Source organism: Cajanus cajan, chromosome 7 (genome assembly GCF_000230855.2).
Source record: "Cajanus cajan strain Asha chromosome 7, NIPB_CcT2T_4, whole genome shotgun sequence".
Lineage (NCBI taxonomy): Eukaryota > Viridiplantae > Streptophyta > Magnoliopsida > Fabales > Fabaceae > Cajanus > Cajanus cajan.
Genome location: NC_138523.1, coordinates 55,837,984 through 55,865,321, shown reverse-complemented (window position 1 = coordinate 55,865,321; position 27,338 = coordinate 55,837,984). Strand labels below are relative to the sequence as shown.

The 27,338-nt window shown below is 36.2% G+C and overlaps 2 protein-coding genes and 1 pseudogene across 4 annotated transcripts; 1 reads left to right on the top strand and 2 right to left on the bottom strand.

The window, feature by feature from the left end:
- Nucleotides 1–1,737: 1,737 nt before the first annotated feature.
- On the top strand, nt 1,738–2,260 carry LOC109813277 (E3 ubiquitin-protein ligase RING1-like; annotated as a pseudogene).
- A 3,267-nt stretch (nt 2,261–5,527) lies between these two features.
- LOC109806095 (cysteine-rich receptor-like protein kinase 10) lies at nt 5,528–10,348 on the bottom strand. 3 transcript variants are annotated; one of them, XM_020368456.3, is made up of 8 exons: nt 9,328–10,348; nt 8,150–8,287; nt 7,916–8,040; nt 7,612–7,822; nt 7,235–7,472; nt 6,682–6,832; nt 6,265–6,526; nt 5,528–5,909 (listed from the first exon to the last, which is right to left on the bottom strand). In XM_020368456.3, exons 1-8 carry the CDS (start codon nt 10,136–10,138, stop codon nt 5,830–5,832), a joined length of 2,016 nt encoding a protein of 671 aa, XP_020224045.1. In that variant the 5' UTR covers nt 10,139–10,348; the 3' UTR covers nt 5,528–5,829. The 3 variants fall into 3 exon arrangements, with proteins under 3 accessions (XP_020224045.1, XP_029126509.1, XP_029126508.1); XM_029270676.2 differs by lacking the exon at nt 9,328–10,348 and adding an exon at nt 8,446–8,469 and having other exon boundaries at nt 5,544–5,909; XM_029270675.2 differs by lacking the exon at nt 5,528–5,909 and having other exon boundaries at nt 6,131–6,526; nt 9,328–10,344.
- An 11,466-nt stretch (nt 10,349–21,814) lies between these two features.
- On the bottom strand, nt 21,815–27,112 carry LOC145950090 (uncharacterized). Its single transcript, XM_083061017.1, has one exon. It carries the CDS (start codon nt 27,110–27,112, stop codon nt 21,815–21,817), a length of 5,298 nt encoding a protein of 1,765 aa, XP_082917143.1.
- Between the last annotated feature and the right edge of the window lie 226 nt (nt 27,113–27,338).

Genomic DNA, 27,338 nt, shown 5'->3' with positions numbered 1-27,338 from the left:
TTCAGGTTGAAATTATTAAGCCCAATCCAAACCGATCAAAAAAAAAAAAAAAACCATTTTCAACCGTGAATAGTGTTTCGGGTTTGTCGGGTTCGGGTTTTCGGGTCTCGGTTAATTGGATCGGGTTAGTGGGATTGGGCCATATTGGGCCCAATATTTATATTTTTTATTTTTTTCTTCTCTCTCACAATTCCTTCATCCATATTCATGTCCTCCTCCATCGCCACCCTTTCCGATTTCTTCAACTATTCGATTAAGGGTAAGTGCCTTTTATTCAAAGTTCCTTCCTTTTGCTTCAAAACTTGACTTGAAGGTGTTTGTTGATGGAACCCAATGGAATGTTCTCTGCCTTGGTAGGAGTTGAAAACCCTCACAATTTGCCACACCATCCCCAAATGGTACCCTATGCCACCCATCATGACACTGATCCGCACCATCCACACCTTCAGCACCAATCGATCAAACATGGCTACCCTAACTATTCTTCATCCAAGACCAAACAACCCCAACATCAACAACAACAAAGCACTCTCAGTGATGAGGATGAGCGGCGGTTAGGGTTTCTGAGCAGAAGAGAAGGTTTCGCGTGAGCAGCAGCGCTTAGGGTTTTCCTGTCGTCTCGCAGTGCTACTGCTACCTTTAAAAGAATAAATATTATATCTTTTAAGTGTTTTGGGTCGGTCGGGTATGGATATCCACGGGTTCAAATTTTTTAACCCGAACCCGACCAACAAAACCCATTACAAACCGACTCTAACAACCCAAAAAACTGGAAAAACCGTCAAAAACCGGCCGCACTTAAAAACTCACCTACGGAGACTTCGGATTCGGTCGAGGCCGAAATTTCTGCTCACGCCTAGTTGACATAGAAACAAGATACACTGTTTAATCATAATTTTTTTTTCTTTTTTGCAGCCTTTTCCTATTCTTCTCATAGGGTTATGCTACTATACTAACAAAAATAAAGAAATAAAATGGTAAAATTGATTCATCTTATGTCTCATTTCAAATATCCATCCAGCTTATATACAAGTAGGTGTAACCCTAATTTTAAGAGACATCATCTGCACCCTACAGGTTTACATAAACTGGGGAGAAGAGAGTTATCGTAACGGGCCTTTAAGAGACATCCATTGTAATTATAATCACCGAGACATGGTTTATGATATATACACCTCCTTTTTTATATAAGTACACCTCTTTTTTAAAAAAAAAAATAAAAAATTAAAATATTCTTAATTTTTTTTAATTTTGTATTTTGTATTTTTTAATTTTACATCCATAATATTTAATTTAATTTTTTTTCACATATTTTCTCTTTTTTTTTTCAATTTACCTTTCATTCACCTCACCTATTTTGGTAGCATGTGAAAACTAAAAGAGAAAAAAAATATGTGAAAAAAAAGAAGAAAGTAGTAAATTAAAAATTAAAGATATAAAATTAATTTTTTTTATAAAAAAAACATAATATTTTATAAATTTTTTTAAAAAATAAAGAAGGTGTACTTATTAAAAAAAGGAGGTGTATATATCATGAGTCCCGAGACATAAAGGCTTGCGGGTATGTCGCTTGGGCCTCGTAGTGTAGTGGCCTGTGTTTGGGCCTGTAACATCGTCTTTTGGCTGATGATAAACACACCTCCACTCTCATATAAGTACACCCCTTTTTTAAAAAAATATATATATAATGTCTAAATTACCCTTTAAAAAAATAAAATTCCTAAATTTACACCCCTTTTCCGCACCCCCGGCCCCGGCTTCGAGCAGTTGATGCAGCAGCTCGCCGACAACGACCCCAACCGCTATGGCACGCCGCCTGCCGCCAAGGACGCCGTCAAGAACTCCCCACCGTCACCGTCGATGACGACATGCTGAACTCGGAGCTGAACCAGTGCGCGGTTTGCCAGGAGAGTTCGAGAAGGGGTCGCATGTGACGCAAATGCCCTGCAAGCACGTGTACCACGGTGACTGCTTGATTCCCTGGCTTCGCCTGCACAACTCTTGCCCCGTGTGCCAGTACGAATTGCCCACGGACGACGCCGATTACGAGAATCGGACGCAGGGGAACGCCGATGATGGGTCGAGGTCCAGTGGGAGAGATAGTGGTGGCAGCGACAATGGCGGTGCAGGTGCAAGGGGGAGTAACAGGCCTGTTCACAGGACTTTTAGAATATATCTGGGGAATCCTTTTGATGCAGGTGGGTCTGCGCACGACAGCGGGGAAAGGAGATGGAGGAATTTTCCAGAAGATATGGATTAAAGTTGTATGTGAGTAGTTCTTGTTTGAATATGGTTTCGTGTGTTTTGTTTGTTTTTTATGATTTCAGTTGATAGGCATTCATTGTTTTTATTTTGATTTGAGAATGAGATATATTAATTTTTTATTGGATTCATGATTCGATGTTCTGGTTCTATAGTATAATTGACAATCAATGACATTGAAGTGTGTAGGTTTTGGGAGTGTGGGAGTGCGGGGAAGGGGGGTGCAGGGTACGGGGAGTGTGGGGAAGGAGGTGTAAATTTAGAAAATTTATTTTTTTTAAGGGTAATTTAAACATTTTATATATATTTTTTAAAAAAGGGGATGTGCTTATACGAGAGTGGAGGTGTGTTTATCATCTGCCTCGGCTTTTTATACTTTCACGTTGTTTTGTCTCTTCTACTACCAGACACCGTGAAAACGCTAGTCAAAATATAAGTTTTCGACTGAGACAAAATAAATACATTATTATGTCAGCAATGAAAACTCTGGTGGAAAAAGGATCCTCGACTGAGAGTATAAAAAAAACCACGTAACTTTAACGTATGGGTTATGTAGAAAATTTCATTGTCAATGTCTTCTTGAAACACTACTATGTATACGTATATTAACTATGTTATAGATATTAGTGGAATTAAGATATTTTATAAATTTTATTTTAAATAAAAATAGTGGCATCTTTTTGTAAAAGTGGTAGTGTACAATTACTTAAAAAAAGAGTAAAAATTAATAAAAAATCTACATACAATACTCGAACCCAAAATTTTATTGAAAAACTTATTAAAAACATAGAAAACGCCCTTTTAACATAGAAAAGTTTCATGTATGGTCATGTGGAAACTTTTCATATAACGCACAGGTAAAAATAAGATTTTTTCTAACATTAAAAAAATTTAAAAAATATTGTCTAACATAGAAAAGGAAAATTTAACTAGTAAATAGTTTCAAATTTGTCCCATTTTGATAAATATTTTATAAAATGACCATTTTGTGCTCAATTAGCCCTTTTCCAAGTGCTTCACAGCCGAAGTCAAGCAGTGGATGAATATCCCTGTTTCATTACACTTGTGATTGCTGCATCATAATCTGGGACCCATTATTTCGTTTGTTGTAAGTGTGGTGTGGATATGAGTAAATGCTTTCATTTGGGCTGGAGGTTTGTCTTTTTCTTCTTTTGTTTATTCTTATGCCTCCTTTTATATCTTTTCCTACACTTTCCTTTTAAATAAGTTTATTATTATTTTTTAAACTAAAAATGAATAAAAAAGTTTAGATATTAGGCTAAAACCCTATTTTAGTCCCTTATAATTTTTTTTTGTTTCAATTTAGTCCCTTATTAATTTTTTGTCTCAATTTGGTCCCAAACTAATTAATTGGTTTCAATTTAGTCCTAAATTAATTAATTGGTTTCAATGTGGGACTTTCCGTCCAAATTGCTTTAACGGTGTTAACATTTAGTCACGTGGACCCCACGTAGATGCATACGTAGCATCCACGTGGATGAGAATTTTTTTGAAAACACTTGGACCCAGAACGGCCCGTTCTGAAACCGGAACGGGCCATTCTGGGTGCACTTTTGGTGTGTTAATTTTGCATCCGGAACGGCCCGTTCCAGGTGCAAAATTAACACACCCAAAATGCACCAGAACGGCGCGTTCCAGTTTCAGAACAGGCCGTTCCGGTTTTATTTTATTTTTTTATATATAAAATATTAATAATTTTATAAAATATATATTATTAATTATATTTTAATTATGTTATTATATCCAATAAAATAAATATATTAATATTTTTTTATATTTTATTTTATTATGTTTATCTTATTAATTTTTATCATTTTATTCCTTTAATCTTAAATAAGTTGCAAAAAATTATAAAGTGATATTCCTTTTATCTTATTAATTATTATATTTTTTAATAAAATTAATTAAGAATATTGGTTTAATTGCATTTTTTATCCCTCAAGTATTACAATTGTGCATTTTTGTGATCTCCAAGATTTTAATTGCATAATTTTAGTCCTTAAAGAATTGTAATTGCGCGATTTTGGTCCTTCAATTTTTAATTGAACAATTTTAGTTCCTCAAATATCATAATAGTATGATTTTTGTTTCTCCTATTAAAAATTAATAATTTTAATATATATATATATATATAATTTTTTAAAATTAAATAATTATTTATCTATTCAAATTAACGTATATTATAATTTTCGATATTATATCAATAATATTATTAATATATTTATAGATAAACTAATAATTTGATAAATATAACTTGTTATATATTAATATACTTTTACAAAAATATAAGTATATTAATTAGAAATATATATCTGATCTTATATATTTATATTTTTGTAAAAATATATTAATATATATTAAGTTATATTTATCAAATTATTAGTTTATTTATAAAAAGGGTAAAAATATTATTGATATTAATTTATCAGTAATATTAAAATACTAATAATATAGAAATTTTATTTATTTAGTAATAGTAAATATATATCATTTGATATATTAAAAAAAATAATATACGTTAATTTAAATAAACAAACAATTATATAGTTTTAAAACATTATATATATATATTAAAATTTTAAAATTATTAAATTTTTAATGAGAAAGACTAAAATTCCATAATTATGATATTTGAGAGATTAAAATTGTTCAATTAAAAATTATGAGACTAAAATTACACAATTATAATCTTTTAAGGACTGAAATTACTCGATTAAAACCTTAGAGATCAAAATTGCATAATTATAATATCAAAAACACAATTAACTAAAGAATATTTTATTCACAGTTCTGGAACGGGCCGTACTAAAACCAGAACGGCCCGTTCTGATTTCAGAACGGCCTGTTTTGAAAGCAGAACGACCCGTTCTGATTTCAGAACGTCCCATTCTGCTTCACTGGTGGTGTTTTAATTCTGCAACCAGAACGACCTGTTCCGATTTCAGAACGGGCCGTTCCGGGTCCAGGTGTATTGAAAAGAATTTTCTCATCCACGTGGATGTCACGTATGTGGCCAAAAGTTAACTCCGTTTAAATAATTTGGACGGAAGTCCCACATTGAAACTAATTAATTAATTTGGGACTAAATTAAAATTAATTAATTAATTTAGGACCAATTTGAGACCAAAAATTAATGAAGGACTAAATTGAAACAAAAAAAAATTATAAGGGAACAAAATAGAGTTTTAGCCTAGATATTATTATATGAGAGAATACTATACATCTATTGATTTGAGCGATTAAATATTGGTTGTTCTTAATAAAGAAGTTTTAAGTCTTACAAATTGAGAAAACATGCATTAAAATTTGTTTTGAAAAGTGAGTTATTTAATCCAGTTAAGCAAAGTATAAAATATTTTTAAATTATGTAAGTTCCACTAACTAAAATAATTAAGTGTTAAAAAACGCGAAAGAATATAGCTAACCTCCCTCGCTGGTATGGGTCAACGTGAAGACGTACGCATCCAATGACCAAGGAATTGTCAAAGATAGGTGGCTTCTTTAAAACCGCCTTCACTTAAAATTTCTTCATGTAATTAATTCAACCTACGTAGTATGCCGCAAGCCACGTTTGAACGTTTGTCTCCAGCCCATCAATTCTTTCCAATATTTTTTTAGGCTAAATTCTGTAATTATCGTAAATAATTTATCATTATTTTTCGTTTAAAATTATCAATCTTGTCTCAAATTAATACATTTAGTTCCTTCTATGAAGTCGTTAAGCTTACTTTAATAAATAAAATATGCGTCAGTATTTATAGAAAAAGAAATTGAGAGATTATCACATAATCATTTTATGATATCCTCATCTTTTAATATTTCATAAACAAAAAAGTCAAATAGTCAATATTTTAAAACATAATATATTTGATATTTTCTTCACTTTAATTTGATATATAACATGTAACAACTATCGAGGGAAGAAAATAGATGTAGACATCTTATTTACAGAGGAGGAGAAAGAATGATTGGTGGAGTAACCTGAAGATGATTTATGTTCGGCTGAATGTCTTCTCATTCTGCCATGCATGAAAAATGCTGGTTCTAGAGGGAATGGCATTTCAATTGAAGGGTTGCTAAGATATGAAATAATGGTTCCCATTCTAGGCCTATCATCTGGATTTTCTTGCACACACAATAAACCAATCTGTATACACTTTTCAACTTCGTTTGGACTATAAGATTCTAGCAGAATTGGATCCAGCAATTCAAATGGTGATTCATCCCTCCATTGACTCCATGCCTGAAACCATAAATTGAATGGCCTATTATTATTGCCTTCTTAATTTGTATTAATGTCTCTTAACTATGGTCCAGTAGAGGCCATGGCGAGAAAAATACAAAAGCAGAGGAATCTCATACAAAGAATAAGAGAACAAACACAAATTTGATACTCACATAACTCAAGAGATCATCAACGCGACATGATTCAAAAGAACATGAATTCTTCTTTCCACTGATAATCTCAAGAATCATAACCCCAAAACTGAATACATCAGATTTTTCAGAAAATTGTCCATGCATTGCATATTCAGGAGACATGTAACCACTGAAAAAGAGGAGAAAAAATACTTAGCAGTTAGCATCCAGATTATATATAACTAGACTAGTAATGCAAATGGAGAATAGGTTGACACGTTAACCCAAGTAAAATTAGTAGAGGCATATCACATTGTACGTATTTGAAACTCAGTAAGTTCCGACAATATTAATTAAGCATCTCTGGACTGAAGCACAGGCAGCATGCTTGCCATCCAAAGTCAGAGTAATATATTTGAATGCCATGAAGGTGACACATATTGTCAGTATTAATTACTTTCACTTCCAGAACCAAATTAAGTGATGATAGGCGGCATAATATATTCAGAACATACCACATTTTTTATGATAATAAATAATGAAGCACATAGATAATAATATAAGGGTGGTAAAGGTAAGGTTTGCAACTCACTATGTGCCCACAACTCTATTGGTACATCCTTGAATTTGGTCCGTAGCTACCATCCTTGCCATTCCAAAATCAGATATTTTTGGATTGATGTCATTGTCCAATAGAACATTGCTCGGCTTGATATCACGGTGTATAATCTTAAGACGAGAATCTTCATGAAGATAAAGAATTCCTCTTGCAATTCCTTTTATGATTTTATATCGCTCTGACCAAGTTAATTGTCTTCGCTTCTGGGAATCTATAAAATGCCATCAGCCAAACTACATGAGAAAAGTATAAGTGGCCTCTTGTCTTATGATCAGCTACATATATAATTCCAAGTTTTCCATATGTTATAGCATAAAAAGAAGAAATATATATTGATGTGGCAAACGTACCAAATAGGAAGTGATCAAGGCTCTTGTTAGGGACATATTCATAGATAAGTAGTTTCTCCTGGTCTTCTTGACAAAATCCTATTAATCTCACCAAATTTTTGTGTTGAAGTTTAGCTATTAACAACACTTCGTTTTTGAATTCCTCCATTCCTTGCCGAGAACTTGTTGACAATCTCTTTACGGCTATTTCTTCTCCGTCAGGAAGGATTCCCTAAAATTACCATGCCAACAGAAAAATTACAAAAAAAAAAAAAAAAAAATCAATAATGGATGATACATATATTAATCATCACATTTATGTTACCTTGTAGACTTCTCCGTAACCCCCTTTGCCGATCCTGCGGTCTTCAGAAAACTTGTTTGTCGCAGCTTCAATTGTAGCCAAATCAAATTCCAAGGACTCCAAGGTAGTTTTTATTTCTGGCTCAACTACATAACAATTCACAGAAAGGAAAAGTTGATAAAAAAATAAAAAATAAAAACTCAAGGATTTTCTATTAAGCTGAAATATTGTTTATAATAGGTTTATTGACATTACAGTTTTCTCTGACACTGGCCTTGCGTTTCTTTCTTGCTTTTATCCAGATGAAACCATAGCCAGAGCAAAAAATCATCATCAAAACGATAACCAAGACAATAACGATCGCAATCACTTCAGTTCCAATATTTGATTTACCTGTCAAAACATGTCATATATTAACAAACCACACGCGATCAACGCATTTTAAAGTTTTTTTAAGTGGTAAATTAATGAACAAACGATCACGCTTGATATAGCAAAGATCGTAGAAAAATGCTGATTATTCCAAGTCACTGTCTGATATTCATGCTTACGCTACTCATTAAACAAGATCTTCTCTCTTTTGTATTACGCAATTTACAGAGTGTTTTATTTGGAAGGAAAAATGAGGAGAGAAAGAGTTTTTCTTTTTATAAACAATTTGTTTAACTTAAATATTTGAAAGGAAATAGAGGGGTCAAAATATTTCTATTATGAAGAGTTTTCTATTAATTGAGTTCAAGTAAAAACGTGGTGAACTAAATTCTACTTTATTAGAAACTTCCTTGATAGAGAACACGTGAATATTTCATGAGAAGCAATATTGTTGAAGTGAGGTATGGTTATTATTAGGGCAAAAGTCTTTCTCTCGGCGACAAAGTTATTCCTTTCCAATGTTTATGATGTATATACATGATTCAAATTAGAGATCATTATTTTTTTTAATCAACAAATATTAATAATGCGTGAATTATATTTGCTAGGAATTGAAACTTATTCTAGTCTTATGTTCATCCTCCCACACTGTCTTAAACAATTCATAGATGATCTTTTTTTTATTAGAAATCAAATTAATAAGGTAATTTTGTTTCCTTTTATTCTTTTCAAAGGTTTTAAAAAACATATATGTAACCGTATTTTATGACAACAAAATCAAAATTTTTAGAGTGATCTTGGCTCCAACTACATCGCAATTAATCACAATTGCATCCACGATCCACCACATTTATTTACAATTTCTGACAACTTCAAGAATCACTCGTAGCCGCCACCACAGTTTAAACTTTGCTTCTTTCCTTTAAAAAATCTTTCTTTCTCTCTCTTTCCTGTTGGTTATATTCTCTCACTTTCCTTTAAACCAATGCCTATTGTAAAGAAAAGCAACTTGAATCCAACATTTTTTCATTGGACAAGGAAAAGAAAAGAAACTTACGTACCCTTAACCATTGTCGGCGCAGAGATTCCGGAGTGCTGATAAAACGGGTACGTTTCATACCGCACAATGCAACTGGGAAACAGAACACTCGCCCCTATGCTCCCTCCGCAACAGGACTTGGCGAATCCCGCCGCCGCGTCGGCCACACACCGTTTGCAGTCGCCGGCGGACAAGTCCGGCGTGCACTGAGCGAGGCCATAAAGGGTAACACTCGCAGAAGCGTTTTCTTGCTTAACAGCGTATGGATTATTAGACTCTCCGAGAGCCAGTGCCGCTGCATGTGATAGTTCACTGAAAATGGAACCTAACGCAGTGTAGAAGCCAACACTGTGCAAAACCACAGGATCCCCCAACGGGATCTTGATCTGGTACCTCGGCCACTCTTCCATTTTGGAGAAGAATAACCTATAAGAGTAGCGCAACAAACACTCGTTGAACCAAATCACAGCTTCTTTTGCCGCGGGACACGACGACGCTATGGTTTGCGTAGCGAAACCCACACACTCTCTGCATAGAGCAAACGGCACGTCTCCACGGCACATGTAGAGGCCATAGACGGTGTTAGAATCCTCCCCTGCTGTTGCGTTGAAGAACCTAACGCTGTTGGTGGCGTTGGAGGAAAGGGAAGAGAGAAGGGTGTTGAGGTTGGCGCTGAAGGCGCTGTTGGGAGTGAAAGTGTTGTTGCTGGTGCAGCTAACGTTGTTGAACACTGATGCTGAGGTTTCTGTAACGGTGAGAAAAAGAATGCAAAGTAGGAAGGGTATTAGACTCTTTTTGGACTTGGCAATCATGATTCTGTAACGCTGCAACATTTGTGCACTGAGACGGAGAAATGAGTGACGGCATGCAAATATGCGTAAAAGGGGAGTAATCAGAGATGGCGCAGTGTATGAACGTGATTGAGGTTTGCGAGTATTAGTCAACAAAGCAAAACTTTGACTGGCTTAAAAGAGTTGAGAAAAATGAAAAATGTAATTGCCATGCCATAATATGACTAGATTATGATTAGAAACGTAGCGGATGCGTTTTCTTTCTCTTCTATTCTGTGGATTATTCACTTCAGGTGCGGACGAATCGTGGTGTCAATTCATGTTGCTGGTGGAGTCAGCACTGGCACCTGACTTGGCTATTTTCCATTTTGCCTGTATTCATTGATATGGACCCCAAAGCATTATTATCCTGTGTCAATTAATTAAAATCATTGGAACACAGGACCATGTCAATAATGAATAAAAGAGTAAAACATTCATTCAATCGATTTCACAAGCTAAAACCTATAGGCTAAAATTATTTAGATAAAATGTTCTATAAATATTTGTGAGAGGATAAAATAAAATAATTTGTTTATTTAATTTATTACTTATAAGTATTTGTGGAAAAGATATACAAGCACTTATTTACAATAGAATGCGTTTTTGGAAAGATGTAAAAATTTAAATATTCCATTAATCATGTACATGTATAATCAATTATAATCATAATAAATTTTAGTTAAATTTTTTTAAAAAATGATTTTGAAATACTTAATTTCATTTGAATATTAAAAAAAATATAGTATATCGATTTTAGAAAAAAATATTAAAAAATAATCATTAGTTTTATAAATTTTACCTATTGTTCTAAACATGTAGTATTTTTTATACAAACAATTTTTTTCTTCTGAAAAACAACTAATATAAAATGGTGAGCATTATTTTTTTCCAAACATGCTAATATAAGATACTATAAAGTATATGAGATATATTGTTAATATTTTAGAAAGCATATCAAAATTATTAGTAAAATAAATAGAAGTCCAGTTATCGTATCAACAGGACGAGCGTAACACTTGCTCCATTTCAATATAATGCTAGTTAGGAAAAAAATATATAGTGATTAGAACTTTGGTCGCATGAAATTAAAGTGTTTTGATTTAAAGAGAGCAATAAAATTATATTTTTGGGTTTCCAGTTTCAAAAATTCAAATTAAAGTTTTTATCATCAATGATTTTGCAACTCAAACATTTCTTTAACTCGGGTATGGAAAAAAAGAAAATAACTAAGTTACTAAGACAAAGGTCATGACCTGATTCCTCTACTTCAGTCAAAGAAGCTTATTCATTACTTGTTTCATCTCAAATTGTATGTGGTTTAAGATTTTACACTATTAAGATCAATAATAAATATATAATTTTACTAACATAATTCACTCTCACAATAAATACATTACTTTTAATTAGTAGTTAAAATTTTATGAGGAATTAAAATTGAAAAAAAAAAGTAATATTATATTAGCAGTTGAAAATATCAGTCATTTGAAACTTTCTTAAGTGCTAAATTTAGGATCGAGAGATTATATAAGCTAGTGGTGGAAACTTGTTAAACAGAGTCTAGTTTAAATGAGTATACTTGTTGAATGAAAGTTTATGTATTAAACACAAGTAGAAAATGTTATCAAACATGGAAATAATTTATTAACGAGCATAAACTGTATTTATTAACATCTCATTAACAGAAAATTAGTGTAGCTATTTTTTTATCCATCTTGTCCAACAAGAAAAATATTGGTTCTTGTGTGGTGATGGTAATTCAAGTGTATGACTTAAGATATGAAACAACTTTTGTTATTGTAAGTCTAATATCTTAATTTTCTTGAACACTTAACAAGACAATTTAATTTGAATACACTTGATCACTTCAATTTAAAAATAATTTTGTTTTAAATTTGGGTCCAATATGTTCAATGGTGTTTAATCTTTCCATTGTCTCCAAACCTGCAATAATTTATAAAATTAAACATCCAAATTTATTTTTTTCTCAACATTTAATTAAGTTAATTTAATTTACATTGTAAGTATGAGCATTAATTAGAAAGATTAATTATTATATTCACATAGCTCATGAGATTATCTTGTGATTCACAATAACTTAAGTTCTTTTTTCCTAGCTATAATAATTTCTAAAACCATAACTCCAAAGTTAAAAATATTTGACTTTTCAGAAAATTATCTAAACATTACTTATTTGGTAGATATATAACTACTAAAGAAAAAAATATAAAGTCAACTAAAATATATATATCATGTGAAGAAGTGACAAGAAAGGATACAAATCATCTTGAATTATATAAAATTTTGTATATATGATCTAAGAGTAAAAAACTTTCAATCTATTAATTAAATTTATAAAATTCATTTAATATAAAATTATTGAATGATATATAATACTTAGAAAAAATGACACCTTGCTACGTTGGAGGCACCTTAAAGGGTGTGATACCCCTGACCTTACTTAAACATGGATTAACCCCTACCACTGAATCACATGCTTGAGGTTATAACGATCAATATCTAATAAATTCATTTTCATTAGAAAAAACTCTACCACATAGGCTAATTAAATACTAAATCGTTACTGTTAGTGATTGGTATTTTTATTTTCTTGGTACAAAGTGAACCTTTTTTATACTAAGAAATGAAGTGAACCTTGTTTAATATGTTAATCATGGTCAGAGATGAATTAAATATATCTACCTTAGTCTTACACGCGACTGGTTATATACAAGGTCAAATTCTAGGGGCAATATATGTTCCTTTTCTGCCAAAGCTGATTAAATTATTTTTCATTTCCACACAAATGTACTGGTACTTCTTGTTTTGGATAACATGAAAAGTAGTAAAATAGAAAAGCTGACCGAAATTAACTGTATATTAGATTGATGACATGCATTCAACCAAAAAATAAAATAAAATTACCGTAGCACTATTAATTAATTATCTTAGTGTGAAAAGAATCACATCATATGCAAGAACAGTGTTTGCAATGATCAACGGTGGTCGGAGGAAAAAAAAAAGGAACAAAAACTGAAATTTATTTTTCACTTTAATTTATTATTTAAATAAAAAATAATAAATATTTTTTTGATGTAGGGAATTGTTACCAAATTAATGAATAGATTTATAATTTCATTCAAATGTATGTGAGATTAAAAAAACAAAATAGTCAATCCGTTGGGGAGGGAGGAAAAATCAGGGTCCATGATTTTATGTATTATATTACCCTATATACCCCTTAAAAATTTTAGCCAACAAATTTACCTGAAACATCTGATTCCTGTGTGCCATTAGAGGTAGGCAAGGATTCCCTCTTCACAACAGAAGCAATGTCTCTGTAGAGTTGTTCTATCCCAAACATCAAAGTGCAGCTTGGAAATAGAATCATTCCACCAATTTTATTATAATAGGTGATTTAATTAAAATCAATAAATAATTGAATCACATGGCCCTCTCAATAATGAGTAAAAGCTAAAATAAAAAATAAAGACTACAGTACCTAAATTGATAAGTTTTGAAACAATCTTTTTAAGACTAATAAAAATATAATTAATTATTTTTTTAAAATAATATAATTAGTTCTTATGTTCTCAAGGTTCTATGATTCATTGAAAATTTAGAATAATAATAAGTTTAGAATAATCTTTTTATGTTACGTGCATAATGTGCTTTTGTTTTCGTTTATTCTCAGATTATTTCTTTAGCAATTTATCAAGAATCATATAATAGATGTTCAATCAGAAAATGAATGCAAGTTCAAGTGTTATGTAGTTTAACAAAATAACTGTATAATTATACATTAAAAACTGTAATTTTATTTTGGTTGGAAAAAAAAGTCAATCTTATGAGTAATCTATTTCATTATGTAGTATTATAAATTAAAAACATTTGAATTAAAAACTTGATAATAATTTTTTTAAATGAACATATCAATAATTTTATTACCAAAAAGTAAAATTATAACATGGAGAACATTAAATATCGACGGTCTAAAAAGTTGGTAGTTTCAAAACTATTAAATTTTGATGGGTACGGTAGAAATTTCTCAAAAAAATAAAATCCACTCAATCGAGTTCACGTGCTAAAAGCTTTTTTTTTTTACATTCATTTTTTTGGTAACACGTGCTAATTATAAGTCTAAAACGGTTTAGGATAATTGTTTTACAATTGATGAAATAAATTATTAAAAGTAGAAAAATATAAATTAAATGATGTTATTTAACATAAATTATATTAAAATGAAATAGTATCATGTTATGTAAAAGATATCGTTTTAAATTTTTTTATTTTATTTTAAAAGCATATTTTAGAAAGTATTTTCCTAAAAAAACTACATGACAACGGAACAAATAAGAAAATATGATCCATAATCAATGTTAAAATTGACTAACTTATAATGGGTCATTGGGTCCTGTAAGAAAACACTTATAATGGGCCAAGACTAGGTTTGGATTAACACGTACGTACATGTCTCGATTACACATTTACGGTGCTTTTTGATTTTATTTTTTTAATAAAAAGTCATCCTAATTAAATAAATAAATAAAAAGGATACTCATATGAATGTAATAAAGTAGTGAATTCAAACCAAATTAAATCGGTATTTTGCAATCCAGTTTAGTTCCTCTACAAAATTAAAGGAAAAAGAATTTTAATAATTTTTTTTATCCTTGTAAAATATATTGTTTTTGTTTTTAGTCTTTTTTATAAAACTTTTAGAATTTTATTTTCTCACTTGTTTTCATTTTCGTCCTTACCATCAAATTGACCATTAACTTTACCAGAAAAATCTAAAAAGAATTAAAGAAAAATAGAAATACGAGAAAATCAAGAGAACAAAATAGAAAAAAGACCAAAACACAAAATAAGTAAAATTTGATATAGGATCACCGTGCAGATAACTATAATTAATAGGATAAAACGAAAATAATATTACTTTAAAAGGACTAATCTTCTATTGTGAGAAGTTTCTCATCCTTGTGAGAAGTTTAACCTAACCACTGCTATGTACATTGTTACTCCACCATACGTGCCAAACTTCATGGAACCACCAAATTTGGGAAATCTGGCACTCGATAACGATGAAGAGGAAGGTGTAGTCCTATCAGAAGAACCCAACCCTGAACCTTTAACAAACTTATCTCTCTATCTGATACGGAGATTCCTTACAGAAAGAAAAAATCAAAGTCCAGGTGATGAAGGAAAGAATGACGGAGGTCTAACACCCAAGAAGAGGAGTTTCCATTACACCTGTCAAAAATGCATCAATCTGACCTGTTAGTTCGAGCCTACCTTAACTTACTTTATATGTGTATTGATTCGGTCTAGCCTACCAAATTTATTGTCTAAAATTTCCTAGTCCAACCTTGCCCATCACGAATTGATGGAATAAACGATCCATTAATTTACCTAATTTTTTAAAATAAAATTATAATTTAAAATAAATTTTAATATAAAATAATCTCTAATCTAAAGTAAAAATTATCAAATTAAGTATCACGCATATAACATTAAACTTAAATTAAAAAATGTACAACTTTAAAAAATCAAAACAAAAAGATAAAAATCATTTCATGACATCAATATTAAATTTTATTGGAGATTTGAATAGATAAATTTATAGTAATTTCATGTTGTTTAACATTGATTTTATCTTTATCTATAAAAAAAATGTTATATTGTTAAAATAATACATATATAATAATAATTAATTAAGTGAATTATTAGTAGTTTAGATTGACGGGGTGGTAAGTGGATTAGGTGGGTAGCCTGGCCCACCACGGACTCAACCTGGATGGACCGGGTCGAAAGTGGATTGAGTCATATTTTTTTAACCATCATAAATTGTTTCATTTTTTTATCCAACTCAACCCGTTTTCAAGGTAGGCTACCCCATGGACTAGAGCACATTTTGACGACTCTAGTTTCTATAATGAAAATGAACCAGGCATCTTTCTGTTTCAATTTTTCCACCATATATACAAAGTAAAAATGTTAATTTTCAATGACCATATAAAAATTTTAACCTTAAAAGTAATTTAAAATAAATATTTTTTATATAATTTAAATTCATTGTTAGGGACTAAAAAATTATGATTTTAAATTTTAGAGTGTCAAACATAAAAAAAAAATTATAAGAATCAAAATATATAAAAAAAATTATTTTACAAGGATAAAAAATAATGTTTATATATTTTAGAAGAATGAAAAATAAATAAAAATATTTACAAAAATATAAAAAAAAAAGTGTTCATTTTATAGAGATTAAAACACTACACCAAAATTAATTTTTTGTGGCAATTAATTTATTATTTAGCGGCCATATAAATGGCTATTATTTTTTTTACCAGTATTTAAATAAATATTGGTGTATCTAGTGTCGCTAATATTATTATTACCAATATTTATATAAAATGTTAGTAAAGATCTACTAAATTATCGGAAAAACTTATTTTTTTAGTGGCAATTTTAGTAGCCATTTTAAAGGTTATTAAAAGTTATTTTTTTCAATTGTCTCATTTACTTTAAATAATTTATTCCTATAATTTCCTTTTCTAAATTCATAACTTATATAATTTTTTTTTATCTCTACTTGATGTGAAATTTGTAAGATGAGGGTTGTCTTTTATTTATATATTTTTTAATTATTTTGTCTCTTAAGAAATGTGAGATTTATAAGGTGAAAGTTGCTCTCTAATTATTTTATAACACTATTAAATTTGGTAATAATGAGTGATTTGATACCAATTTAGAATAGTGAATTAGGAGTCAACCCTATAAAATGAACATGTAAGGTGATAGTTATTACTCACTTATATACTATTTAATTATCTTATCTCTAATCGATGTGAAACTTAAGTTTTTTCTAATAAATAATTGTCGCTAATAGTAAACTTTAGTGTAATATAAATATATTTTTAGTAGTTATTATATATTAGTAATTAATATTTTTATATATGGAGACAATTAAATTATTGTCATTAAATAATTATCGTTAATAACAAATTTTGTTGTAGTAAAAATATATTTAAGTATTAATAATTTAAGAAATGCTTATTTATTTATTTTTTATTATCAGTGTTGACTAGGCTAACGTTAGTCATTAGTTAGAGTAAGAAATTATAGAAAATCTTATCTCGCCTCCCATTTCCCCCTTATATTTAAAACCTACTCAGAAATCATCGATGCTAAGAAGGGTGCAGTTATTTGAAAATAATATGTAAAGAAAATTTTGATGTTAATTTTATTATTATTATTAATGATTTTGCATCTTAAAAAAGTCTCCATTTATGAATGATTTTATATTTTGATTTTGAAGATAATAAACATCAATTTATGAGTAAGAAAATATTTTGTTGATAGTAGATTATAAGTGATAACATAAAAATAGATTGAATAAAAAACACGACACCTCCTTTTACGATATATTAAAATAATGTTATTTGCTTAATGTAATAAAATATAATTTTTTTTGTTAAAATTACATGTTTATTAATTACAAAATATATGCTTACATTATTGAATACACATATTTATTCACTATGAGATTTTGAAATTTGGTTTTCAAAATAATTTTTTAAAATTAGTTTTCCAACAATTATTCTTTTAGAATAAATAGAACTTTAATTAGTAACTATACCTGTCTGAAGGGCACACTAAGTCTTCTAGTAGTCCGAAGACCGAACGAGACTCTCGACCCAGTAATCCGATACGCTGAAGAGGGGGTTGGAACCTGCAAAAGGCACTCCAACGCTCAAGTCAGGACAAGCTCGAATCTTTAGGATAATTAATGAACAGTGACGTTACCTTTTGTCCTAAGCTATTTATACTGTCATTTATGGGCCCGGACCCCATGGGCCTTGCAGCATACTTACCGTATTAGGTAATACACCCTAATCAACTAATTAACCCCTAATTACTTGATTAAAGGTAATAAGTGATGATAGGCCGATCCAGGTGGCCGATTGGCATTCAGCTGCCTGGTTCTGCCATTCAATGGCCGACAGGGTGGTGGCCGACCTCCCTACCCGTACACTGCCCCCCAGCCTTGACGAAAGATGGAGCTTTCTTTAAGGGTAAAATGGAGACAGTGGCCCTGGTAAGGTGAACGGTTGCACATTTGTAACCGTTGGATCGTGTGAATCGAACGGTTACACAAATTCAAAAGTTGCATTTTCCCGCCCATTTGATGAGCCTATAAATAGGCGAGTGGTAGGGCCATTCGCACGTATTGCTCTCAACCGAATTGGAGTAGCCGAAGATCTCCGAAGCCGATCTGACTAGGAATTGTTTTGCAAAGAAATTGGTAAGCTTTTATAATCATGGTTGATAGTTCTACGAGCTCTTCGGCCGACAGCTCTCGGTCGTCGTCATCCGAGGGGACATCGTCCAGCGAGTCAAGTCATCGAAGTACCGTTCGGCTGCCGATTAATGCCGATGGACTGAATGAGGGCGCTTCTTCTTCGGGGGAAACCTCTACTAGCGGGAGTGAAGAGGTTTAGGAAAAGACGAAGCGTGTCTCGAATCGGCAACGATACGGTCCCTCTGATGTGCCCGGTTACGAGTGGGTCAATGGGGAGGTAACTTCCTACTATTCACGTTACCGAGACATAACTATGATCACAAACCTGCTGGACTATACAAAATGCTTAAATTTTGACGCTAAGGAGGAGCCGTATCCGATTGGAGTTCGGTCTTGCCGAAATAACGCCTTCCCGAACCCAGACATTGTTTGTTTAGATCAAAGTGGCGCAAAGATGGAGTCATTTTATATGTACGACTGCCTCGTTCGGGACCTGAAGGTAAAACTGCCGTTTGATGAGTTTACCATGGGGGTGCTGAAGGTGTTGAACGTTGTTCCTACTCAATTGCATCCGAATAGCTGGGCGCAATTGCAAGGTTTTAAGCACTTGTGTAAGTGTATCCACATCAAGCCTTCTCCACTCCTTTTTCTATATTTTTACTCTTCCCGACCTACTATACTGGTGAAGTGGCTCTCCTTGAGCCGAGTGGGTGATCGGCTACTGTTGGGCAGTTTTACCTCATCATATAAGAATTTTAAGGCGAGATTTTTCCGAGTGACTATCAGGCCGAATGGACGGCGCTTCTTCTTTGGGGAGGATGATAAAAGTCTGTTCCCGTTGTACTGGACTCGTGCCCCTCGGCCTTACGACGTGGTGCCGAAGAAGATGCTGATGGCCGAAGAGCGGAATGACCTGAAGTTATTACTTCGTCTTCCTCGGCACTTGCCGACTAGGTCTTTAATTAACTTGGTTGAATCTTCACGTTGGTGGAATGACCTGATAGGTATGTTATCTGTCCTATTTCGACTGTCAATTAAATTCCTATTGATGTTTACCTAACCCTTTTTGCAGGAATCATGGTTACCAGCGGCGCCGATGAGCTGAATATTCGCAACTTGCTTGCTGCTCGGGCGAAGCAAGTCAGATAAGCCGAGGGTGTAGGCACTTCGGAAGTTGCACGCACCCCCCGACCAGATAATGATGACCGAGCGCCTCCTTCTCCCGAACGCAAAAAAAAAGAAGGGAAAAAAGGGAAAGGAGACCAGTCGAGAACGTCCTAAAAGGAAAGGCGCTGAGGAAAATCCAGAACGCGCTAAGAAGGCCAAGTCAGTGCCCGAGGCATCACCCAATCGGACTGTGATTGTGGTGCCACCTCAGCTAATGTCTCGTGCCTTTCTTGGTGACGATGTGTCGGCCGAGACATTGATTCGGCCTGACATTGTGTCTCCTTTTGGGCAGGAGTTCTTGGCTAGCCTGGATGCAAGAGCCAAGTGGAGACTCTACTGCGAGGTGCAAACTCGCTCATTGGCCTTAGCCCATCACCTGGCCATGGAACCCATCGGTGAGGTGGTGCATCTGAAACAAAGTTTAGAGGAGGCCGAGAGGACTGCCGCCGAAGCTATCGCGGTGAATGAAGAAGTGACAGCCAAAAATCGGGAGCTGTCGGCCGAATTGGATGCTGTTCGGCGAGACAATGATACTCTTCGCCTGAACCTTCTAAAAGCAGCTAATGAGGAGCGACGCCGACTGGAGGAGGCTCATGCCGAGTACAACCGCCTAAAGGAGCAGGCGAAAGAGAAGATTGTTGCTCAACATGAAGTCGGGTTTAAACACGCTGTTCGGCAAGCCAAGCACTTCGGCCAATTTGAAGAGGGCTTCGAGTTTGATATAACCCAAGATTTTTATCAAGGGTCATTGATTTCTTTTGCTGATATGCCTGAAGGGGCAAATCCCGATGGGGAAGAGCCAGAGGATGCCCCCCAGGCAGAAGGTGCCGAAACCTCTTCCGAGGAAAACACCATGGATGAGGGAAACCCGGAACCTGAGAATGAGGCCGAAGGAAATCCTGAATCTGTCATTCAAGCCGATGCAGCCCGATCTCCGGAAGAATAGTTTAGTGTTTGATAGGTCTTATGTAATTTTTAACTTTTGTTTGAACAAGTGTAGACCGGGGGCCGATAGAGCCTCCTTTTTTAGAATGTAATGATATTGTCTCGTTTGAACTTGTGTCTTTAATACGTCTTCTTCATTCGAAGTACTTGTCAAATTTGCACGTAAGACTCAAGTAATAAGTAGCCGAATCGGTATTATTGTTTGTAAAAATCAAAAGAAACACTTGTATTCTGGAGCAAGACCGAGTGGAGTCCCTCGGAATTGCCTTGTCTTGCTAGCAAAATCGAGTAGAGTCACTCGGAATTGCCTTGCTTTTTGAGCAAGACCGAGTGGAGGTCACTCGAACTTGCCTTGATTTGGTGGCAAGACCGAGTGGAGGTCAATCGGTCTTACCTTGATTTGCTGGCAAAACTGAGTAGAGGTCACTCGAAATTGCTTGTCTTGCTAGCAAAACCGAGTGGAGTCACTCGTAATTGCCTTGCTTTTTGAGCAAGGCCGAGTGGAGCTCACTCGGACTTACCTTGATTTGCTGGCAAAACCGAGTAGAGGTCACTCGAAATTGCCTTGTTTCTTGAGCAAGACAGAGTGGAATCACTCGGAATTGCGTGATTTTCCGAGGCACATCCTTGGCCGAGTTGATCAACTCGGGAGGGAAGCCTTTTACGTGATTTTCCGAGGCACATCCTTGGCCGAGTTGATTAACTCGGGAGGGAAGCCTTTAACGCGATTTTGAGGCACATTCTTGGCCGAGTTGATCAACTCGGGAGGGAAGCCTTTTGCGTGATTTTCCGAGGCACATCCTTGGCCGAGTTGATCAACTCGGGAGGGAAGCCTTTAACGCGATTTTGAGGCACATCCTTGGCCGAGTTGATCAACTCGGGAGGGAAGCCTTTTGTGTGATTTTCTGAGGCACATCCTTGGCCGAGTTGATTAACTCGGGAGGGAAGCCTTTTGCGTGATTTTGAGGCACATCCTTGGCCGAGTTGATCAACTCGGGAGGGAAGCCTTTTGCGTGATTTTCCGAGGCACATCCTTGGCCGAGTTGATTAACTTGGGAGGGAAGCCTTTTGCGCGAATTTTCGAGAGGGCAAAAACAAACAATGAGATAAAGTGTACTTTATTGATATGTGCCTCGTTAAAAACCTTGTCGGACAAAACCCCTTTTCACTTTTTTACAAGGGGAGAAAAGACCGATCAAGGAAAAGAGTGCAACTTGGAATTACATTATGATCAGATTACAACGATTAGCTGTAGTATGTCTTCAAGTGAGATGAATTCCATGTTCTGGGGATGATCTTGCCAGAAAGCTCTTCAAGTTTGTAGGCACCGTTATCAAGGAATGTCGGACCCGAAACGGACCATCCCAATTTGCTGCCAACTTGCCTTCCCGTGGATTACGTCTTGCCAGTCCCAGAACTCTCCAGACTAAGTCTCCCTCCTTGAAGCTTCTCTTGGTGAGATTGGAATTGAATCTACGAGCCATTCGTTGCTTGCAAGCTTCGGCTATGATCTGAGCTTTGGTTCGTACTTCGTCAATCATATCGACTTCGGCTCGGAGCGATGCTTCATTGGTTGTCTCATCAAAATGTTGCCGCCGAAAGGAAGGTTCCCCGACTTCAACAGGGATCATGGCATCGGTGCCATATGTTAGCCTAAAAGGTGTTTCTTGAGTTGTGGACTGAGGCATGCACCGATAGGCCCACAGGACTTCTAACAATTCTTCGGCCCAAGCTCCCTTAGCATCCCCCAATCGCTTCTTTAATTCAGTAAGTATCACCTTATTAGCTGCTTCGGCTTGTCCATTGGACTGCGGATGTTCGACCGATGTAAATCTGTGTTGAATGCCGAGATCTTGGATAAATCGATTGAGTTTCTGGTCGGTGAATTGCAAACCATTGTCGGTTATGAGAGCATGTGGAATGCCGAAACGAGTAATGACGTTCTTCCACAAGAACTTCTGAACATTAGCGGCTGTGATGCTGGCGAGTGGTTCGGCCTCGACCCATTTCGTGAAATAATCCACAACAATCAATAAAAACTTGCATTGGCCTTTAGCTATCGGGAATGGTCCGAGTATATCCATTCCCCATATTGCAAACGGCCATGGCGAGCTTATGCTGTGTAGTTCTTCAGCCGAGGCATGGATAAGATTGCCATGTTTTTGGCATGAAAAACAACGCTTGACGAACTGCATGCAATCGCTTTTGAGAGTTGGCCAGTAAAAACCTGCTCTAAGCACTTTCATAGCTAGCGTCCTCCCTCTCGAATGAGATCCACATATGCCCTCGTGAACTTCTCTCAAGACATAATCCGTCTGTGCCGTATCGATGCATTTCAAAAGAGGCACCGAGAAACCCCTGCGATACAACTGTCCCCCAACAACCGAATACCTGGCCGCTTGAGTTCGGAGTTTTTTGGCAGCCGCATGGTCAGATGGTTCCTTGCCAAGCTCCAGGTAGTCTATTATTTCCGTTGTCCAGGTGTGTGTAGGCTCTTCGATCGTCATACATTCGATCGGTGTTACACTTGGAGTGGCAAGATCAAGGTGAAGTGTGGTTCGTAGCTGACCGAGTTTTCGATTACTACTTGCTAACCGAGCTAACTGATCGGCCCTCTCGTTATGTTCTCTCGGCGTGTGTTTCACTTGGACATCCTCAAAAGTGCTGCGCATTCTGTGAAACAAGTGGTAATATTTCAGCAAGCCTGAATCTTTCACCTGGAAATTGTCGTTCACTTGTTCTGACACGAATTTCGAGTCGGTCCAATATATCAATCGTGTAGCCCCGATTTCTTGTGCGAGTCTCAATCCTGCCAATAGTGTCTCGTATTCGGCCTGGTTATTTGACGCTTTAAACACGAATCGTAAAGACTGTTCCAGGGTCACTCCTGTCGGTCCCTCAAGAATTATACCTGCGCCAATGCCTTGACTGTTTGACGAGCCATCCACGTGCATGGTCCACACGTCATTCTCGAAACGACCTTTCGGTTGCAATTCATTAACAAAATCAGCCAAGTATTGAGACTTGACCGGACCTCGTGGCTCAAAGCTGATATCAAACTCTGGTAGCTCAACAGACCACGCCATCATCCGTCCTGCTAGTTCTGGCTTTCGCAACACCTTGGCTATCGGGCAATCAGTTCGGATAATGACACGATGGCTCTGAAAATATTGCCTGAGGCGCCGAGCGGTATGAATGAGCCCAAGCGCCATCTTCTCCAGAAGCTGATACCTGGTCTCGGCCTCTTGTAACATTCGGCTGACGAAGTAGATAGGTTGTTGCTCCTCCTTTTCCTGAATCAGAACGGCGCTGATTGCGTCGTTTGATACGCACAAATAAACCACCATTGGTATCGCGGGTTCGGGCTTGGAAAGAATGGGTGGCGAGCCGAGGCGCTCCTTCAAAGTCTTGAAAGCCTCCTCACAATTCTCAGACCATTCGAACTTCTTGATCTTCTTCAACAATCCTACAATGGGTTTGGTTACTTCGGCCAAACAGGGGATGAATCTTGATAGCGCAGTAAGGCGTCCTGCTAACTTCTGGACTTCCTTAAGGTTCTTGGGACTTACCATGTTGACGATTGCCATGCATTTATCAGGGTTGGCTTCTATGCCCCTTGCCGACAACATAAACCCAAGGAATTTTCCACTTGATACCCCAAACACGCACTTTTCAGGGTTCAAACGCATGTCATACCGGCGCAATTGTTGGAATACTTCAGCAAGATCAACTACATGGCGGGCAATGTCGTGGGATTTAACAACCATGTCGTCAACATACACCTCCATGCTTCGACCGATTTGGTGCCGGAAGACTTTATTCATCAATCTCTGATAAGTTGCACCTGCATTTTTTAACCCGAAGGGCATGACCTGATAGCAATAATTGGCCGAATCAGTTATGAAAGCTGTTTTTTCTTCGTCGCGGGGATGCATGGGGATTTGATTGTACCCCGAATAAGCATCGAGAAAGGTGAGGATTCTGTGGCCGGAGGCACCGTCAACTAACCGATCTATGTTCGGGAGTGGGTAAGCATCCTTGGGACATGCTTTATTGAGATTAGTGTAATCAGTACACATTCTCCATTTTCCGTTCGGCTTTTTCACCATTACCACATTTGCTAGCCAAGTGGTGTAGTGAGCTTCCCGAATGAATCCCGCTGCTAGCAACTTGGACACCTCTGCTTCCACTGTTTGCTTCCGTTCGGTTCCCATTTTCCTTTTATGCTGGGCAACCGGTCTCGCTTCGGCACAAATTGATAATTTATGACACATGATATTGGGGTCTATGCCGGGCATGTCAGAAGGTGTCCATGCAAAAAGGTCTTTGTTTTTCATTAACGCCCGGCGCAAGATAGAACAATCTTCTTCAGATGTGTCGGCACCGATGTATGTGACTTGAGCCGAATTCGAGCCGATCTGTAGCTCTCTTTTTGACTCTACCGTCTCTACACGTTCCTCATCATTCATTCTTGGGTCAAGATCCCAAACTGGTTCTTCAACTGATGCCGAAGAGTTGACAACATGAACCCTTTTGGACTTTGATTTTCTTTCTATTGGAGCTACTTGCAAGCTAGCAAAATAACATTCCCGAGCAGCTTTTTGGTCGGCGTGGATGGTGATGATTTTCCCCTTGTCAGAAGGGAACTTCATTGCTAGGTGCGGAGTTGACACCACAGCGCCTAGCATATTCAATGATGGTCGTCCCAAGAGAATGTTGTAAGATGTGTGAGCGTCTACCATGATGTAATTTATCTGAATTTCCCTGCTTTCCTGTTCGTCAAAACAAAAACGAGTGAAAAGCTTAATATACCCTTTGGTGTTCACCCTCTCCCCTGCAAAACCGACCAAAGGATCGTCATATTGGACCAATTCTCTTTCAGAAATACCCAACTGTTTAAAGGTATTCCAATACAAAATATCTGCCGAACTGCCTTGATCCACCAGCGTTTTCTTTACTATACAGTTGTGAATTTCCACGCTAATCACCATTGGATCATCTTGCTCAGGATCGATGCCTTGAAAATCAGCATCAGTGAAAGTTATTGTTGGTAATCGTCGGGGAGGTTGCCTATCCACATTATTGACCGAACGAATAGCTCTAAGGTGTCTCTTTCGGGCAGAAGATGTCGAGCCGCCACCCGCAAATCCACCTGCGATTGTGTTTATGACCCTCCGACGTGAAGGTGCCGAATCATCTTTCTTTTCTTGCGACCTACTTCGCTCGCGCCGAGGTCTATCAGACCGATCCTGCACATGCCGATCATTGTGTCGATACTGGGACGAGGAGCGGGGACGACATGAAGCTGGCCGATCCACAAAATTGTGCAACTTGCCTTGCTTGACCAAATCTTCAATTTTATCTTTTAAGGCGGCACACTCTTCAGTTGAGTGTCCGCGATTTCGGTGATACCTGCAGGTTTTGTTGGTATCAGCGCGTGGCGGAGTGGAAGCTCTCTTTGGAACTGCCAACACTTCTGCTGCCAAAGCTTGCTCTAGTATCGCGGCCCGGCTTGCATTAAGAGGGGTGTAATTGGAGTATTTGGGACCTCGCACGGGTCGGTCCCGAAGAGCTATTTCTTTGCCTCGCCCCCTGTATGTCTGTTCGATTGGCTTCTCGAGTTTGGCCGACTGGTCAGCCCGGGCCTGATTTCGAAATTCGGCCAACTCCTCCATTTGCATATATTTATCCGCTCTCCTGCGCAGATCATTCATATCTGAAGGAGGCTTCTTGCATAGGCTATTGACGAATGACCCTGGTTTTAAAGCCGTCGTCAGGTGATGAAGTGCTATCGCCGGGTTAAGATCTCGGATTTCCAAGGCTGCCTTGTTGAACCGATCCATGAAAGTTCGAAGCGATTCTTTCTTATCTTGCCGAAGGCTAACCAATGACAAAGATGTCAAGCTATGAGGACGGCTTGTTGCAAACTGAACTGTGAATTGAGATGACAGAGTATTGAATGAGTCGATCGAGTTAGGGGGTAGCCGAGTGAACCAGCTCAACGCCCTACCCTTAAGGGATGTGGGGAAAATGCGACACAATGCAGCATCATCCGTAGTACTCAGGGTTACTTGCGTAAGAAAAACATCAAGATGTTCATCAGGATCAGTGGTACCATCATATTTATCAATGGGTAAAGATTTCCAATTGTCCAAAAGAGAGAGCTGCATTATGGAGGGGGTGAAAGGGTGTCGGTGTGAGCCGATAGTTGTCAAATCTGCGGGCCGACCGACAGTGGGTACGGCCGAAGGGTGCTTTTCAGGTGCTACTGCCGAGGCACGAGGGACCGATGTATGGATCGTATGGGACTGGTGCGACCCTTGAGTTTGCGTATTGGTGACCTGAGTAGGTTTCCATGAGGTGTCTTGATTCCTTAGTGCCTCATTCTCAGCTTTCAAGGCCGAAAGCTCCCTAGCATCTTTTTCTCGCTGTTGTTTCATAGCCTCCATCTCTTGTTTCAATAGACGGACGGTTTCAGAAAGGTTGGTTTCATCCACCACCTCGACATGTTCTTCTTCGTGTTGCTGATCTAACGTGTTCGTCCTCCTTGTTATCGTCATTGTCTTGCTCGATTAATCTTCTAAGATCGTCTCGGTTCGGCCCCACGGTGGGCGCCAAATGTACCTGTCTGAAGGGCACACTAAGTCTTCTAGTAGTCCGAAGGCCGAACGAGACTCCCGACCCAGTAATCCGATACGCTGAAGAGGGGGTTGGTACCTGCAAAAGGCACTCTAACGCTCAAGTCAGGACAAGCTCGAATCCCTAGGATAATTAATGAACAGTGAC